At 44.0% G+C, this 19229-nt stretch overlaps 1 protein-coding gene across 2 annotated transcripts in view; it reads right to left on the minus strand.

The window, feature by feature from the left end:
* dtwd2 (DTW domain containing 2) overlaps positions 1 to 16686 on the minus strand; it is a 182032-nt gene extending 165346 nt beyond the window's left edge. For both annotated transcript variants that reach the window (XM_069889887.1, XM_069889896.1), the window contains exon 1: positions 16448 to 16686. In XM_069889887.1, the coding sequence (XP_069745988.1) occupies positions 16448 to 16593 (146 nt within the window). In that variant the 5' untranslated portion in view covers positions 16594 to 16686. The remainder of the gene's footprint in view (positions 1 to 16447) is intronic.
* Between the last annotated feature and the right edge of the window lie 2543 nt (positions 16687 to 19229).

Consider the following 19229-nt stretch of genomic DNA (forward strand, 5'->3'; position numbering starts at 1 on the left):
TTTAAAAATGAAGAAAAAATTATTTGCTAAACAAAGCATTATTCAGATATGTTTATGTATTTTATCAGAAAGAAAAAAATGATGAATTAAAATTTACTGTTGTAAAGCTCAAGTATGTTCAATGCTTATTCATTTGGAACTTTTACCCGATGTTTCTTCTGAGAAAAGGATAACGATTTACACAAGTGAACAAAAATTCTTGCAAATTAAAGTCCTCATTGTTTGTCCTCTGTGAAATACCTGCCCCCTCCCTTGCCTTGATGAAATTGGTTTGAATCGCGGTTTCAACACAGTAGACATTGCTCATCTATCTTTCCTTTGACCAACCATTGGCCAGCTAATGCATTCACAACTGCGTAGCTTAATTAATTCATGCTAAATGTAATTCATGATGGCGTTTTAACCTTCCTGAATGTATGCACTAAAGAAATATTACAGACAAGTCAGATGAGCCTAATTAAAATTATTATTTTAATCTATTTTTTATTGTCATGTCACAAACAGAAAATGTGATATTGCACAAAATTTCCTTTAATCTACCATAAGGGAGCAAAGATTTGTTATCAGCAAAAATTGCCCAGCACTCCTTACAGCCAGAGAAAGAAAAGCAAAAGAGAGTCCTCCAAAGTCAATGAATGTTCATGACTTCACCTCCAGCACTCACGCAGCCACACAGCCACACAGCCTTAAGTCAAGCCATCAGCAATCCGAGCTCCAGATACACACCACTGATGCGATCATGAAGCCTCCAGCACCCTCTCACATCTCGGTTCTGAAACCTCGAAGTCTCGAGCCAGTCTCCAGCGTCCGCAGCTTGGTGTGAGTCCTTTGACTGCAGTTGCCAGAAGCCTCCATCCTACATGGATCCTCACTTCGAGTCATAACAACCTGCCGCCATCTTCAGCCTCAGAGCCACTAACTGGTCTGCCACCAAGGTCATCATCTTATAGGATCATCTCCTCTGCTTCTCCTTGTCAAACAGGGGTGGTCTCCCCATGTTCGAGTGCCCTTCTCCAGACCTCTACTTGTGACCATGACAGAAACAGTTCAGAAAGGGCAGGACTGGCAACTCAACATGCCAGTATTTTGATGTTTCTGATGTGATTGAGAAAGATGAAAAAGAGTTAGGGGAGTTGAATTACTGATCAAGGAGAATTTCACAGCTGCAATCGAAAAACATACTGGAGGGCTCATCAGCGGAGTCAATCAAAAGTGCTAGGATGGGGTTATACTACAGGTCCCCTAATAGCCAAACTTGTAGGCAGATTATGGAAAGATGGAAAAGCAATAGGATTGTTGTAGTGGATGATTTTAATATTGACTGAGACCTAGAATGCAAAAGGCATGGTTGGCACAAAATTTGTTTCATGCATTCAAGAGGGTTTCTTGATAAATATGTATGTGTGGAAGGAGCCAAACCAGACAATGGATAGAAAGTAATAACTTGGGGGAAGGAAATAATATTATTAGGCAAAAGCTGGGGAGAATAGATTGGGAGCTGTGATACTTGGCAAGCCCACATCTAAAAGGTTTAAGTTGAGTGAAAACCAGCATGTTCCACTGAGGAGGAAAGAAAGGATGGCAAAGTTCAATTTTCAGATATTGCAAATTCAGTCAAAAATTAATGGAAGCTTATGTATGATTTAAAAAGCTGAACTCAGACAGAGCCCATAACAAATATAAAGAAAACAAGAAAAGAACTCAGAGAATCAGAAGAGTCGAAGCAGGCCTCGTAATGTCCCTGGTGAGGAGGATTAAGGAAAATGTAAAGGCATTTTACACCAGTAAACAAGACCATTACCAAGGGGTAATTCATGTCTGGAGCCAAAGGAAGAGGGTGAGGTACTAAATGAATACTTTGCACCAGTATTCATGAAGAGGACATGGAGGATAGTAAGATCAATGTGCACTATGTTAATATTCTCAGGCATGATGATATCAAGGTCGAGGAGAAGTTACTTTCACTTAAGAACATCAGGGTAGATAAGTCCCCAGGTTATGATGGGTTCTATCCCACGTCATTGAAAGACAAGAGAGGAGATTGTTGGGGACTTGATAAAGATCTTTTTATCATCATAAGAACCAGAGAACTGCCAATCTTTAAGAATGGCAATGGGGATAATCAAGAAAATCATACAAGGTGATTTTCCATTGCTCACAAGGAAGCTATTAGAGAGGATCTTGAGGATAAGGTTTATTGCATTTGGAAAATCATCAGCCTGATTTGATGCAGGGTATCATGCCTTTCAAACTTGCTTGGGTTTTCTAAGGAGGTGATGAAGATGATTGAAGAGGATATTGTCTAAATCGACTACAGCAGGGCCTTTGCAAGGTTCTTAATGGTAAACTAATCTCGAGGATTATGATACATGAAATTCATGGTGAATTGGCAGATTGGATTCAAAATTGGCTCAGCCATAGATCATAGAGGGTAGTGATGTTTTTATCTGACTGGAGGTCTATAACCAGTTATGCTCACAGCATTAGTATTGTCTGATGGTTGTGACATGTATACAGTTAGGAAGAAAATATAAATGGGTTCTTGGAATTTCGAGCATTGCACCAACAGCAAACACTTAGAATTTCTCCCATGACTGGACCTGACTTGTTAAGAGCTTCTGGGCTGGCTGAGATTGCACCAGGTCAAAAGCAGCAAGCTTTGTTCCTGGTCATTACTCAAACGTTTAAATGAACTGCAGACTCAAGAATATGCTCCACTCCACTGCTGCTGGACACTTTTCTAAGAGGAAGCCAAATTCAAAATATCCAAAATCTTGAGTAAAGAGGATAAAATACTGAAGAAACAGTGAATTTAGACAAATTTAAAAGATGCATTTGTGACGGCTTGCTGCCGCGTTGATCGAGCTGGCCCTCCGGGTGGCGCTGAGAATCCAAAGGTCAGCAGCTTGTGCAGAGGCACTGGCTCCAACAAGCGAACTGGAAGCTTAAAGGCCAGTAACCCCAAAATGGCACTGGCCTTGCTGCGCAGACAACAGATAGGGATAGCACAAGGGGAAGAAGGGTACTGTTATGCAGGAAAGTACCTGTGCGCGGGAAACCCACTTTTGTTATGCACATTGTGACGTCAGCCAAGCGGGGCTACGGCAGGAACAGTGCAAGAATAAAAGTCGGGCCTGAGCCCTATTAAAACTCAGAGCTTAACCTGACTACACTAAGAGAGTGTGTGTGTGTGTGGGTGGGTGTGTGGGTGGGTGGGTGGGTGTGTGTGTGTGTGGGTCTTTTTTCGAGTAGTGCGCAACTGCACATTGAAAATTCTTTAAATTCACAGCATCAATGAATCAGTACAAAACACAGAGACTCCACTCGGCCTTCCATATCCATGTAAATTCCCATCAAAGCTATCTCCACTCACAGGCATGTTTTCAGTAGCTTGCTAATTTTTCACCATCATGCAACTCCCTCTTGAACACCACAGGGAAACCTGCATTCTTTTTGTCCACATTCAGCTTTGTGGCATATTATCAAGATTTGTCTTTGGCTTGGCTTCGCGGACAAAGATTTATGGAGGGGGTAAAAGTCCATGTCAGCTGCAGGTTCGATTGTGGCTGACAAGTCTGATGCGGGACAGGCAGACACGGTTGCAACGGTTGCAGGGGAAAATTGGTTGGTTGGGGTTGGGTGTTGCGTTTTTCCTCCTTTGTCTTTTGTCAGTGAGGTGGGCTCTGCAGTCTTCTTCAAAGGAGGTTGCTGCCCGCCGAACTGTGAGGAGCCAAGATGCACGGTTTGAGGCGATATCAGCCCACTGCCGGTGATCAATCTTGAGGAAATGCAAGCAATTGTTCTTCAGCGACTCAATTCTTAAATAAATCAGTGCCAATCAACACAAAATCATATTGGTGCAGCTTCAGATTCAGATTTTTTGTCAGAGTAAATATATGATATCACATATAACCCAGAGACTTTTTTTCTTGCTTGCAAGGCAGAATTACGACTTATAGGAAATGTAAAAGCATAATGTAAAGAGGTGTAGTCAAAGTAAAGCGGATGGGTTTGGAGAAAATGTCTCTCATGAATTTGTCTCCCGAGATAGAGACAGAGCGATCAAGAGAGTGTTGCTAGAGATGGACCAAGTGAATTTGAGGTCAGGGTGGAAGTTGGCAGCAAAATGGATGAAGTCGACGAGCTCATTAAGGGTGCAATGCAGTTATCAATGGTGGCATGGTTGGCGTAGCAGTTAGTGCAATGCCTTTACAGTTACAATGATTGGGACTGGGTTCAAATCCTGCGCTCTCTGTAAAGAGTTTGTACATTCTCCCCACGTCCGCATGCGTTTTCCTCGGGAGCTCTGGTTTCCTCCCACCCTTCAAAACGTATCGGAGTGTAGGTTAGTTGGGTGTAAGTTGGGCGGCACAGACTCGTGGGTCGAAATGTACTGTAACCATACACTATGTCTAATTTTTTTTAAATTAAACAAAATTTAAAGGAACAGAGGATGGGTTGAAGAGCCTTGCCTGCCTAGGCTTGTAGCGTGTATTGTTCCACATAGTCAACATATGGGTACTCATGGCTTTGAATTGAAGAAAGTGGGATGAGTCAAAGGAGGTTATTTAGTGTGAGGACAAGTTCTGCCAGCTGGAGGAGGATGCTGATGAGGATGACTGCTTGGGTCTGTTGTCGAGGAAGAAACAAGGAGCTTTGAGGCCTTCGGTATGGGGGATGGAGGTGTATTGTGATTGGATATCTATGGTAAAAATGATGTGTTTGAGTTGATTGAACTGGAAATTGTTGAAGTGATGAAGGACATGTAGAATATCACAGATGTCGGTACAGAGGGACTGGACCAGGGGGTCAATATGGAGTCAAGATAAGTGAATATCAATTCGCGGAAACAATTGGTCTACCAGGACAAATGGGTTCATGGATCTTGGGAAGGAGGTAGAAGGAGGCATTGCAGGGTTGGACAACAATAAGATTGGAGGCCATGGAAGGGAGATCACTGGAAGTGATGAACTCAGAGATAGTGAATGAATTTCACGAGTTTGATGAGTTTTGATGGGGTTCCTTTAAAGGGGTAAGTAAAAGAGGGTGTCTAAGAGTTGATATCTGGCTTCAGCAAGGTAGTGATTAATGCATCAGACCATAACAGCACCACCCTTGTCTATGGGTTTGATGGTGAGATTGGGATTAGCACAGAGAGAGTGGAAGGCAATGTGTTTCAAGGAGGTAAGATTAGAATGAGTGATGTCAAGAGAGTTGATATCTTGGCAGCATTTGAAAATATAAAGGAATCCAGGAAGAGGAAGAAGGTGGCAGAACGGGTCTATAGTCGGGGCTGGACACAAAGTGTTCCCCTACACATGTCTGTCACATGCCCTGCCTCATTTCCAAATAGGAGATTCAGGATTGCGCTCTCTCAAGTTGGTACCTCGACATATTGATTTAGAAAACTTTCCTGAAGCTCCAAGCCATTCAGCCCTTTTTCAGTATGGGAGTCCCAGCCAATATATGGAAAGATAAAAATTACCTACTATCACGTGTGAGGTCAAGGAAGAAGTCAGCAAGCAGAATGAGAAATGTACTGAAACACATAATGCAGAATATCCATGTTAATGTTTCATGAGATGGTGTACATATCAATGAAACTCACTTGGCCAGTTAAGAAAGTGTTCAAAAACATGAGCTTTCCTGAAGTTGCACATTCAGTTGATCTTCTGGTCCCTTAACAAAATAGAAATTCAGACTGAATCTGGGATAATGATGGGCAAGAAAGAAAAATCAAAAGATAGGTTCAACTGTTGAAAATGTGGAGCAATTAAACAACAGCAAAATGTTGGAACAGGTTAGGCAGCATTTGTTACAAGTAAAACAGAGTCAATAATTCAGGTCCAGGACCTTTCATCGGAACTAGGAAAGCGAGAAACCAACATGTCAAAGTAGCAGAGAGAATGGGGAAGGATGATGGGAAGAACAAAAATAACAAGTGAAAAATGTTGCATGGTCAGTGTAACACTGTATAGTCAGGCCTCACGTGTTGTTCCAATAAGACTCAGACAAAATCAATAAATATTATCTATCTGGGAACTTTGCAGTCCCCAGGAGGCCAAGACAGAAAGGTCAGTGAGAGAGATGGATGCTGATTTAAGGCAGTGTGAAACCAGAAACTCAAGGTCACATCTATGGACTGAGCAAAGGTGCTCCATACCAACTCCGACAGTGTTAGCATGAAGAAGAGGCCACATTGTGATAGGAAGGACAACTGAATCAAGGTTTCACCCAGAAAGACAGCTTGGGTCATTGAATGATGAGAAAAGGGGCAGGCACTGTACCTTCTGCAGTTACATGCGCAAGTTTTTTTTACATCATGGAGTCTTTTGTTTGTTCCTTGTCGGGAATTGTAACAACGGGTCTTAGAACAAGAAGAGGACATTTAAAAAGAACCAGGAAAGGTAGGTGCTTGTTTAAATTTCTCCATTGGATAATTAGATAGTCAATTAATGGAAGGGAAGCTCAGGTAGAGGGGGCATCATGTGAGTGGGCCAGAGGTGGAGTGGGAAGTTAAGGCTTTGGCTTACGATGCTTCGGCAAGAAGATGCTGAGGCCAAATAACCAGGTAAGAAGGCTAAGTTTTTTCCTTGTGCTATTGCTGGAGCAATGGCAAATAAGGCAGTGGAATGGTTCTCCTGAAGGATGTGGGATTCATGTTATCTGATAGTTTCCCTGATTACTACACGTGCAGTAAGTACAGCCTACTCCAGCTCCTAGAAAAACCACATTAAGGAACTGGAGTGGGAGTTGGATGAACCAAGAATCATCCAAGAAAAAGTCACAGAGAAGTCATTTGAGTAGGTGGTTACACCCAGAGTATAGGATTCAGCTAAAAAGATGGATGAACACTGAAAGAGACAAGGGGAGAAAGAAGTCAGTGCAGGGTCACACATCCCTCAGCAACAAGTATCCCCCTTTGGATATGTTGAGGGAGATGACCAAACTTGGCAGCAGGTCAATAGCATTGTGGTCAGCTTTGAACCTCAGAGGGGAAGGTGAAGTCTTGAAGAGTGATAGTCATGGGAACTCAATAGTTATGGGAAGAGATAGAAGATTCTACTGCCATAGATGTTGAATAGTCTGTTGCCTCCCAGGTGCTCCGGTCCAGGATGTCTCAGAGCAAGTGCAGAATATTCTGAAAGGGGAGAGTGTACAGCCAGAGATACTGGTACATACTGGTACCAATGACATAGTCCAGAAGTGGGGTACATTTAGTGAGTTAGGAAAGAGGCTGAAGAGCAGATTCTCCAACATTGTAATCTCGGGATTACTCTTAGTCCCACGAGCTAGGGAAGGTCAGAACAGGATGGTAAAGCAGACAAATGAGTGGCTGTGGAGATAGTGCAGGGGGGAGGGTTTGAAGTTCTTGGGGAACAGGTGACCTGTACAAGTGGGACAGGTTGTACCTGAACTAGAGGGCAGTTAACATTCAGGAAAGAAGATATGCTAACACCGTCGGAGTTGGTTTAAACAGGATTCGCAGGGGGATGAGAACCAACTGAAGAGGCAGAGGAAGATGTGGTTGGTGCACAAGTAGAGACAGCTGGTAGGGAGTTTGTGTGGAAGGACATGAAGATAGGCAAAATTTCAGCAATTGGGATGAGATGGAATGCAACAGGGACATGGAATCAAAAAAGTAACAAATACAGAGCTAAAGATTTTATATCTAAATGCACGCAGCATAAAAAATCAAAGTGGATGATCATATAACACAGCTACAGATTGGCAGATATAATGTTGTGTCCATCATGGTGTTGTGGCTAAAGGATGATAAAGTTGGGAGCTGAATGTCCAAGGAAAGGCAGGAGAGCAGGGGGCTGTGTGGCTCTGTTGGTAAAGAATTAGAAAAAGATGACATAGGATCCGAAGATAGAGAATCACTGTGGGTTGAGTTAAGAAATGGCAAGGATAAAAAGACACTGTTGGCAGTTATATACAGACCTCCAAACAGTAGCCAGGATGTGGACAACAAATTACACCACCAAAAAGAAAAGGTCAGGGTAGCGCAGTTGGGGTAGTGATTAGTGCAATGTCTTTACAGAGCCATCAATCGGGACCAGGATTTGAATCCCGCGCTGTCTGCAAGGAGCTTGTACATTCTCTTCATGTCTGCGTGGGTTTTGCCCAGGGGCTCTAGGTTCTTCCCACTGTACGTACTGGGGGTGGAGGTTAATTGGTTGTAAATTGGGCAGCACGGACTCATGGGCTGAAATGGCTTGTTACCGTGCTGTATGTCTAAAATTTAAATTTAGAAGGGCAAAGTTATGGTAGTCATGGGGGATTTTTAACATGCAGGTTGGAAAAACCATATTAGGATTGGATCTCAAGACAGAATTAGTAGAATGGCTCCAAGATTACTTTTAGAGCAGCTTGTTAATGAGTCCAGGAGAGGAGCAGCTGTATAGGATTGAGTATTGTGTAATGCACCAGAGGTGATTAGAGAGATTAGGGTGAAGTAAACCACTAGGCGGCAGTGATCACAATGCAACTGTGTTCAATTTGAGATTTAAAAAGGAGAAACTAAAGATGTGTCGGTATTTCAGTGAAGTAAAGGGAATTACAGTGGCATGAGAGGAATTTGCCAAAGTACATTGGAAGGGGGCACTAGTAGAGATGATGGCAAAATTTGCAGGGCAAGCTGACCACACTATTATTTACAGGTAATTCTGCAACTTGGAATTTTAAGGGTGGGGGTCCCACCTCCAGCAATGATGTTGTGAGTTACACAGAATGTACTCACCGGAAGTCACACAGAAGTCTATTAGTCTAAAGTTAGTAATGGAGAATGGATTTGATTTTTGAATCCTGTCTCTGCAATTCTGTGGTATTATAAACTAAACAAGTATTGTCAGCACATTTATCAATGCTGTGTTGGAAACACTGGCCGAAGAAGACCACTGTTTCACAGAGCATGAGAGAATCAGGAAGGAGGAGGCAGATAGGCAGGTTGAGTTGTGGACATAAATATTCTAACTTTTTTTGAAAGCCTATTTAAAACTAGAGCATACACTGACAAATTTCATGTCATTGTGGCACACACACGCTGTGGAGCTGACATCACTAACCGTACCTGGTTGGACTGGTTGACGTTTCACACGACCAGAAGGTGATTGGCGAGTTAACTCAGCCATGCTCTGACACTTGCTCCCTCCATGTATCAGAGCCCGGTTGAAATCTAGTCACCCTGCCCAGTTATGTCGTTTCACACCGTGCAATTTGACTCGTGATATTGGCAGGTTAACTCCAATGTAATCAGCGGTGTGAAAGGGGCTAGAGAGTCAGAATTTAGGGATCATATTCTGGTGGGCTGACAATTGCCAGTGGTGTTCCACAGGGGTCAGTGATGAAGCTGCTTCTTTTTATGTTGTACATCGATGATTTAGATTATGAAACAAATAGCTTTGTGGCCAAGTTTGCAGATGATATTAAGGTCGGTGAAGGAGCAGATAGTGCTGAGGAAACACAGAGGCTGCAGAAGGACTTAAACAGATTAGGAGAATGGGAAGAAAAGTAGTAAATGAAATACAATATTGTAAAGTGTATGGTCATGCACTTTGATAGAAAAAAATAAATGGAGAGAAACTAGAAAATTCCAAGATGCAAAGGGGCCTGGGAGCCTTTGAGCAGGAAAGCATGCAGGTTGAGTCTTTGGTGAAGAAGGCAAATGCAATGCTGGCACTCATTTCAAGAGGAATAGAAAATAAGAGCAGGGATGTGATGTTGAGGCTTTATAAGGACTGGTGAGACATTGTTTAGAATATTGTGAGGTGTTTTCAGCTCATCATTTAAGAAAGGATATGCTGACATTGGAGAAGGTTCAGAGGAGGTTCACCAAAGATGATTCTGGGAATGAAAGGGTTATCATATGAAGAATGTTTGACAGATCTTGGCCTGTATTCGTTGGAACTTAGGAGAATAGTAGGGGTGGGGGGAGATGCAGAAATCTCATTTAAACATTTTGGATCCTGAAAGGTTGTTTCCCATGGTGGGAAAGTGTATGATAAGAGGACACAACTTCAGAATTTAAGGATACCCAGTTAGAACAGAGATGTGGAGGAATTTTTTTTAGCCAGAGTGGTAAATCTATGGATTTCTTTCACAGGCAGTTGTCAAGGGGAAGCCATTGTGGGTATTTAAGGCAGAAATTTATGGTTTCTTGATTAGCCAGGGCATCAAAGTCACTCTGGGAGAAAGCAGGGCAATGGGGCTGAGTGGGAAAATGCTCATGATCAAATGGTGGGGCAGACTCAATGGGCTGAGTAGCCTATTTCTGCTCTGTAATGTAATGGAGCAGAAGAGGGTAATGGAAGAGTAGGCAAGGAGGTCACAAAGGTCAAAATGCTTAAAAGGGAAGGAAGGAAAGGTGTGCCTTGTGGTGGAATCTTTACAGAGCTGGCAGAAATTGCAAAGCATGGTCCATTGAATGTAGAATCTGGTGGGGTGGAAGGCAAGGACCCAGGATATTGCTCTTGCTCTGTCCAGGAAAGGGGATAAGAGCAGAGGAGCAGGAAATAATTGAGACATTTATATGACAATTCCAGAAATGATGGGCATTTTCGTGGTCCCAACTAAGATTGAGAGTTTAACAATGCCTCTATTAAAATGGCACTGTACTGCTCGACTGTTGTGGGTGAAACAGTGTCCTATTACATGAAATTTATTTTTGCCCGCTGCAAGGCAGACAAGATTTACTACCCGCAGGAATTGCCAAAGTGCCTCTTACAGTCAGACTTAGAGTCCATGAGAGAGAAGCAAATGAGAGTCCCCCTAAAGTCATCGTAGATTCGCCACCAGCACTTCCACAGGGCCCTCAGCCACAAAGCTCTAGATCCGATCCTCCAACACAGTCAGGAACCCTTCAGTGTCCTCGGCATCTCCTTGGATCCCAGGTCCAATACCTGATACCCCTCTAGCCAGTTCGAGCCAGTCTCCAGCAGTTTGCAGCCCGGCACGAGTTCCCCGACAGCAGCTCACAGCTTCTATGGGTTCCTTGCCTCAAGTCGCCAGCAGCCTGCCGCGGAGCCCCCTCACTGGTCCACTGCCAAGGTCACCGTCCCCACTGGTTGTCTCCTCTGCTTCTTCTTCTCAGACAGGAGTGACCTTCCCTCCTCCACTTCTTCAGAGCCTGCAGACCCTCGTGGTTGCTCCCGATTAACAGGTGCTGTCACCTTGGGCCGATTCCTATTTTTATATTTAATTGTGCAGGTCAAAATTGTTGTCTAATTTGCCAGGCAATAAGAGTGAAAGTAAGAGGCTAACCTAAATTTCGACAGCAAAAGGCCAAGGTCATAAAAAAGACAGTTTGGAAACCAAAAGAAGAAATACAGAATAACAAACACAGGATATCATCGAGCATTCGACTCTGGAAAACAGAGTTGCAATGATAAGGTCATGAGTTTTTACTGTAAACAACATTGAAACAATAACATGGAGACTGAAAATATTGGAAGTAGCTCAACTCAAAGATGAAAGTTGAAAATTATTTTTACAGATGAAGAATAAGTACAAATATAAACAATAAAAATATGATTTAATTTACACATAGAGCTTGGTTTACCTACAACTCCCGTAAATGTAGAAATAACCAATCACTAAGAGGATTCAATGAAATTGCATGCCTAATTTTCTAAAATCTATCAGATTGGGATCTTAATTCTGACAAATGGAGTTACAACATTGGAATATAGTTTAAATTTGCAATCTAGAAGTCTGAAACAAATGCAGTTCAACTTCTATGAACCTTAACTGAGGAGATTTAACAAAATAGCAGACTGAAACATCCATATGACTATTGCCTTTAACTCCCATATGGAGAATGCTCTAACCTTTCACTCATGATTCAAAGCAAGATTGATTTGCCGCAAGATCTGCTATTTGCTGCCCATGTTCTCGTTGGAAAATAACAAAGGACAAACCCCTCAGCAAAATAAGTTTCATGAACACAGCATGAAACGACGTTTTAGTTTTGTACAAAACAACAAAACAAAGCAAACCATGAATCCTTAAACTTTTTTGAGGGTTTGTTTTGCAAAAAGAAAACATCGTCATTGTGAAAAGTGAATCTTTTGTGCTTTGAAATGCTGTGGTTTAATTATTAGTATTTATATTTATGTAAGATCCATTGGATCCATGTAAGATCCAAATACATGATGGCTGATATCTAAGTTCTTAATGAAAGAGTTAAACTTAAACAAGGTTATCTACACAAATTAAACAAGGTTATGTAAGCAAATGGGGGCATAGTTGGCGTAGCGGTTAGCGCAACGCTTTTACAGAGCCAGCAATTGGGACCGGACCGGGGTTCGGGTCCCGCACTGTCTGTAAGGAGATTGCACATTCTCCCCGTGTCTGCGTGGGTTTTTTCCAGGGGGTCTGTTTTCCTCTCATCATTCAAAAAGTACCAGGGGTGTAGGTTAATTGGGCGTAATTTGGGCGGCACGGACTTGTGAGCCAAAACGGCCTGTTACCGTGCTGTATGTATTTCTTTTTAATTAAAAATTTAGAAATAACACTGTTTCCAAGCACTGGTGAGGCCTCACTTAGAGTTCAGAGTACAGTTTGGGGCTCCTTATTTAAAAAGAAAGGATGGAGAGGAATCAGAGAAGATTCAAAACAATGATTCCTGGAATGCAGGGATTAGCAAATGAGGAAATTTTGAAGATTCTTGGACAGTTGGCCTTGGAATTCAGAAGAATGAGGGGGAACCTCAGAAGCATTTCAAATGTTGAAAGGCCTGCATAGAGTAGATGTGGCAAAGTTGTTTTCCATGGTAGAAGAGTCTAGGACAAGAGGTCACAACTTCAGGATTGAAGGGTGCCCACTTAAAGGAGAGATGAAGAGGAATTTATTTTGCCAGAGAGTGGTGAACCTCTCAAATCTCCTACCACGGGCAGCAGAGAAGGCTGTCTTTGAATGTATTAAAGGCAGAGATTGATAGGTAACTGAAGAATCAGGCTATCAAAGCTTATGAGAAGAAGGCAGGGGAATGGGGTTGTGTGAGGGAAAGGATCATCTTATAATGGAATGGTAGAGTTGACTCAATAAGCCGAATGGCCTACTTCTGCTCCTATGTTTTCTGATGTTATGATTTCACTGAAGAGAAGGAAGTTGTACTTAAAGAATCCTGGGAAATGGTTAATGGAATTCCAGAACCTTTCCAGATAATAAGACAGACAGGAATAAATTGTTGGGGCTCTGATGTAGATTTTAAAATTTTTGCTGGCCACTTGTGATATGCCAGATGATTGGAGGACAGGAAATGGGATACCTTCAATCAAGAAGCTAGCAGAGATAAACCAGATAATTGCAAGTGCATGAGTCGAACGTCAGTCCCAGAGAAGTTATTGGAAAAAATCACCACATCCTCAACTAAAGAAATTAACTAGTATATCACTTGGAACATTTCATATTGTTCAACAACTCAGAGGAACCACAAACTTGATCTTCCTGAGTCTATGGTCAAGTTTTATTTTGTTTATCGTCATTGAATGTGCACATTTCTAGGGAAAATACTAGTTGTTATAGATACCTTGACATTTTAAGAACAAACCTAGATTCGCACTCATTTTTATGAAAATCAGATCAAGATAAACATCTTTCATTGTTACCATCATTTTTCATCAAAGTACCATAATATTTGCACATCAGAAGTAAATAAATAAATTTAAAAATAAATCACAAAATTCTGTAGACACCATGGTTGAAGTAAAAATACAAAATGTTGGAGAAGTTCAGCAGGTCAAACAGTGTCCTTTATGTAGCAAAGGTAAAGATACATAACAGACATTTCAGGTTGAGACGTTCATCAAACTATTTAAACTACTACTTTCTTCAGGATGTGTTTTTAACATTAAACATCTGACCTATTTGGCCAAAAAAGTTACTCCTTCCCTAAACACATTACAGGCAACCCCCAATTACAGGTGGCTGGGTAATGGAAATTCAGGCTAAAGGAATTCACAAATCACAACCCACATTTTTCAGATACAGAATAAAATCAACTCTCACAGAACCTTTGCATACAAAAATAGAAAATGTTTTTTTTTTCCAAATTGCATTTTGTAACAAGCAGATGCTGTGCAATCGTGAAACAAGGTTTTTTTTACGCATGCAACCCCTGTAACACAGGATCATCTGCACTACCCTTTTGAGACTCTTGAGAACCTCTATTGACAATTAAATCTTTCTATGGTTCAAGTCATTATTGTGTGTGTGTGTGTGTGTGTGTGTGTGTGTGTGTGTGTGTGTGTGTGTGTGTGTGTGTGTGTGTGTGTGTGTGTGTGTGTGTGTGTGTGTGCGCGCGCACGCGCTTGTGGAGTATATTGTTACTTCAAACATGGGTTTAGGAATGAATTAGACTGTGGGATTCAAGCTACTCGTGGCAAAAAAAATGGCAAAAGAAACCAGTCATGGGTAGATTTAATTTAAGGCAGGGGTGACCAAAGTGTGTCCCCAGGCCATCAGCGGTCCATTGTCCATTTTTAAGTGGCCCAGGGTGAATTTTTAAAATAAAATGGCCCATTAGAACTTCTTAGTTTCAGCACTAGGTGCTGCTGTCATTTTGAACTATTGGACCCTTTCTCTTTCCAATCACATATCACCTTAAGTAATCCCTAACTAACCACAGAGCACCTATGGCATCCTAAAAAAAAGTCAAGAACCACTGTTCTGGACAGACCATTGAAATGTTAATCATCGATGAAAAGGTTTACCTCAATCAATTCAACATTTCAGAACCGAAAAGAAGGAAAGTAGCAAGGACATGCTGAAAATTTCAGACACAGTGAGTAAATGAATACCTTTTCAAAGTCAAGGGGAAGTGTATTTATTTGATTTTCAAGGAATCTGTTAACTTTAATAGCCCATCTACAGATTTACAAACTACATCATTAATCATTAAGGTGGACACTTTTTAAGGTGACCATTCCAAAGGAGGCCATGGCCACAGGTTACCTTTACATTTGTTCTTTTTGCAAAAACAACAAATACAAGCACACTGTGTGTTAACTTATGACCATGTCCTCCTTTGGAATGGCCACCCATGAACTCTATTCACTGAGTTGTGGAGGAATGTTGGAGACTGTTGATCTTTTCTCCTGTTCTTATTTTGCACCCAGCTTTGTATTTTGTGCTGCTCTTTGAATGAGAGTTTTAAAGATGTTCACTGTACTCATTCGAAGAGCAGTAAATTTAGAAATGCCTACTGCAATATCTAAGCACAACAATAAACTAATGTCAACAGTTAAATTATTCAATTCATGTTGTGTACTTATTTTGAGAGTTATTATTTCTGCAGTGCAACTCATTGAAATCTGCTGGGCTCAATACTGTTTCTGGACGTGGCCCACAACCAAAAAAGTTTGCCCACTCCTGATTTCAAGGATGCTGTCGGTGGTTTCATGCATCAAGTAGTCGCCACCTCGCCCAAGAGTGAAGGTACACGTTAAGTATTGAACCAAAACATGGGGCAACAAGTTCGTGGACCTGAACGAAGAGCTTTGGCGGCCACGGGAACTTTTGTACAGGACAATGAAAAGAACCCCCCCCCCCCGGGTGCCCTGGGGGGGGGAGGGGAGGGGGTGCCCTGGGGGGGGGAGGGGAGGGGGTGCCCTGGGGGGGGGGAGGGGAGGGGGTGCCCTGGGGGGGGGAGGGGAGGGGGTGCCCTGGGGGGGGGAGGGGAGGGGGTGCCCTGGGGGGGGGAGGGGAGGGGGTGCCCTGGGGGGGGGGAGGGGAGGGGGTGCCCTGGGGGGGGGGAGGGGAGGGGGTGCCCTGGGGGGGGGAGGGGAGGGGGTGCCCTGGGGGGGAGGAGAGGGGGTGCCCTGGGGGGGGGAGGGGAGGGGGTGCCCTGGGGGGGGGAGGGGAGGGGGTGCCCTGGGGGGGGGAGGGGAGGGGGTGCCCTGGGGGGGGGAGGGGAGGGGGTGCCCTGGGGGGGGGGGAGGGGAGGGGGTGCCCTGGGGGGGGGGAGGGGAGGGGGTGCCCTGGGGGGGGGGAGGGGAGGGGGTGCCCTGGGGGGGGGAGGGGAGGGGGTGCCCTGGGGGGGGGAGGGGAGGGGGTGCCCTGGGGGGGGGGAGGGGAGGGGGTGCCCTGGGGGGGGGAGGGGAGGGGGTGCCCTGGGGGGGGAGGAGAGGGGGTGCCCTGGGGGGGGGGAGGGGAGGGGGTGCCCTGGGGGGGGGAGGGGAGGGGGTGCCCTGGGGGGGGGAGGGGAGGGGGTGCCCTGGGGGGGGAGGGGAGGGGGTGCCCCGGGAGGTGAAGGGGTGCGCAGCACTATTTCCAAGGCAAGTCTCAAGAACAAAGCTTTGTTTTAATTTTAAATTCACAAAGACAATGAAATGAAGGCAGCTGGACGTGGTCCTTGACTCAACGCCGCCCGCCTTGCAGCCGGGGTGACCGCGGGCCCACCGAGGCCGCTCGGGCTCCAGACTGCCTGCCCGCCGCCAGGTACCTGCATCGCGAGCACGTCGGCCTCTTCCCCGCCCTCTCCACCGGCAACTCGGACAGCTCCTGCAGAACGCTCTCCTCTTCTTCCGCACAAATTGCACGGGGCCGCTCGCCCTCCCAATCCGCGGCCCCCGCCCTCTCGGGCTCCATCTTGCACGAGGGAGGGGTAGGGTTTGGGGGAGAGGTGGGCAGGGCTCACCCTGCTCGGCCGCCGGGCCAAGGTGCCCGGCCGCCAGAGGGCGCGCTTGCTGGACTTGCGCGCTTGCACGGGCGGGGCGGGTGTGTTGGTCACCAGAGACCAGAGGGCGTATGGGCAGGGTTAGGGAAAGTTGGTGTTTGGCTGCTTCTCTTGGCTGGTGAGGATGACATTATACCTATTTGGTGACTCTACGTGTCAATATATTCTCCCTTTTATGGCAGATTTCTGCAGAGGTGTGGGGGAGAGTATGCTGGCCAGTTGCATCACACCAATACCCTGTAAGGTTGTCAAGTAGACCCGACAGACCAGAGGTTGAGATTAATAGGCTTTAATCACTATAAACTTACAGGCATATCTTACATGCTGTTGCCCCAATTCCAAGGCAGTGCTGAGGGAGGGGATTGGGGAATACTGCCTTTATTGGGAATCTTGGACAGGATGGCCAACTAATACAATGCATGTATTACAGTGTTCCACCACAACCCCTGAGTGTAAAGCCCTGTGAACCGTAATGGACACAGCCCAGGACATCACAAGCAAAACCTTCCTATCCATCAAGAACATCTACCGGGAGCACTGCCGACAGAGAGAACCAGAATCATCAAAGACCTTCACCACCAAGAGCACATTCTGTTCTTGCTGCTACCATCAGGAGAGAGGTTTAGGTTCCACAAGACTCGCACCACCAGGTTCAGGAACAGCTGCTACCCCTCCACCATCAGACTCCTCAACAACAAACTCAATCAGGGACTCATTTGAGGACTCTTACTTGTGCACTTTATTGATTTTCTTTTTTCTCTCTATATTGCAGTTTGTTTACATTCATTATTTCTTTATACAGTTCTTTATTTACATGGATTTACAGTACAGTATTTTGCACTACCAATAAGTGGTCATTCTCCCTGACCCACAAAAAAAAGGAATCTCAGGGTTTTATGTGATGTCATGTATGTTCTATGATGATAAATCTGAAATCTGAACACAATGTCTGTAACTACCATGATGCCAAATTAAACATTCAATCTGTCTGCATGGTAATGTATTTGTTTTTATGCCTCTCAAATGTCAATATGGCATCTACTTCCACCAGCACCCACACCATGGAGGAGGCAGAGCAGGGAAGAGGCCAATGTGCTGATAGTGCAGGCACTTAACCCAGGAAAAAGGATGTGTGTAGGCAGAGTGGGGCCCAAGCTCAGCGTCGGAGGTCTGATAGCACATTCCAGGCACCAATCACTCTGTGAATAAAAAATTGTCTCACACACATCTGTAAAAATTTTCCTTCAACCTAAATTCATACCCTGTAGTAAATGGCATTTCCACCCAAGGAAAGACGATTTTTGCCTCAATAATTTCATAAACTTAAATCAGTTCATCCCTCTGACTCTCCACAGAAAACAATCCAACTTTATCCAATCTCTCCTCATAACTAATACTCTCTAATCCAGGCAATATTCTGGTGAACATCTTCTGCACCTTCTCCAATGCATTGACATCTTACCTGCACTCACTTTCAGGGAGCTATGGACTTCCGCTCAAAGATCCTTCTCCTACGTGTCCTGCCACATACTGTATACTTTCACCTTACACTTGTCCTACACATTAGGGTCCAACCTTTCTAATGTCCAGATTAAATTCCATTTCTCTGTCATTACCTGAAATTGATGTGTACCTCACTGAATTCTTTTTCAACCTTCTTCAATATCCACAACTTACAACTTTTGTGTCATCTGCAAACATACTAATCAACCCTCTACATTTTCATCTGTATCATTTATATTTATATCACTAAAAATATCGATCCCACTGGTCACCCCTCACCACTACCCTGTCTTTTATGGCCATGTCAATTTTGAATCCAAGTCAAGTTTATTGTCATCTGATTGCACAAGTACTACTTGAAGAAACAGTGTTCTATGGTCCTTGGTGCAGAACAAGCAGACACACAACCAGACATTACACACATACAAATAATTATATAAGCAGGACATGTATTTTTATATACAAATAAATAAATATTATTTTGTGATATGAGAGTCTCAGATGGTTAGTGTGAACAGTTCCTTCAGTCATTCAGCTTCTCACTGCCCGTGGGAAGAAGCTGTTCCTCAACCTGTTGGCACTGGCTCTGATACTCCTGTATCTCTTCCCTTACGGAAGCATCTGAAAGATGCTGTGTACAGGGTGGATGGGGTCCTCAATGATTTGGCGTGCCATTTTCAGACAACGGTCCCTGTAGATCATGTTGATGAGGGGGGAGGAGGGGAGGAAGATTCCAGTGATCCTTTGTGCCATTCTTATGGTACCATGGATTGATCTCTGATCCATTTCTCTGCAGCAACCATACCACATTGTGATGCAGCTGGCCAGGATGTATTCAATAGAGCTCTTATAGAAGGTTGACATAATGGTGGCTGGTAGCCTTGCTCACTTCAGTCTTCTCAGGAAGTGCAGTCACTGTTGTGCCTTCCTGACAAGTGAGATGTTGAGTGTCTACAATAGGTCACTAGTTAAGTTAACTCCAATGAACTTGGTGGTTTCCATTCTCTACTACAGAGTTGTTGATGTGTAATGGAGGGAAGTTTTT

The sequence above is a fragment of the Narcine bancroftii genome, chromosome 1, assembly GCF_036971445.1.
Source record: "Narcine bancroftii isolate sNarBan1 chromosome 1, sNarBan1.hap1, whole genome shotgun sequence".
Taxonomy (NCBI): domain Eukaryota; kingdom Metazoa; phylum Chordata; class Chondrichthyes; order Torpediniformes; family Narcinidae; genus Narcine; species Narcine bancroftii.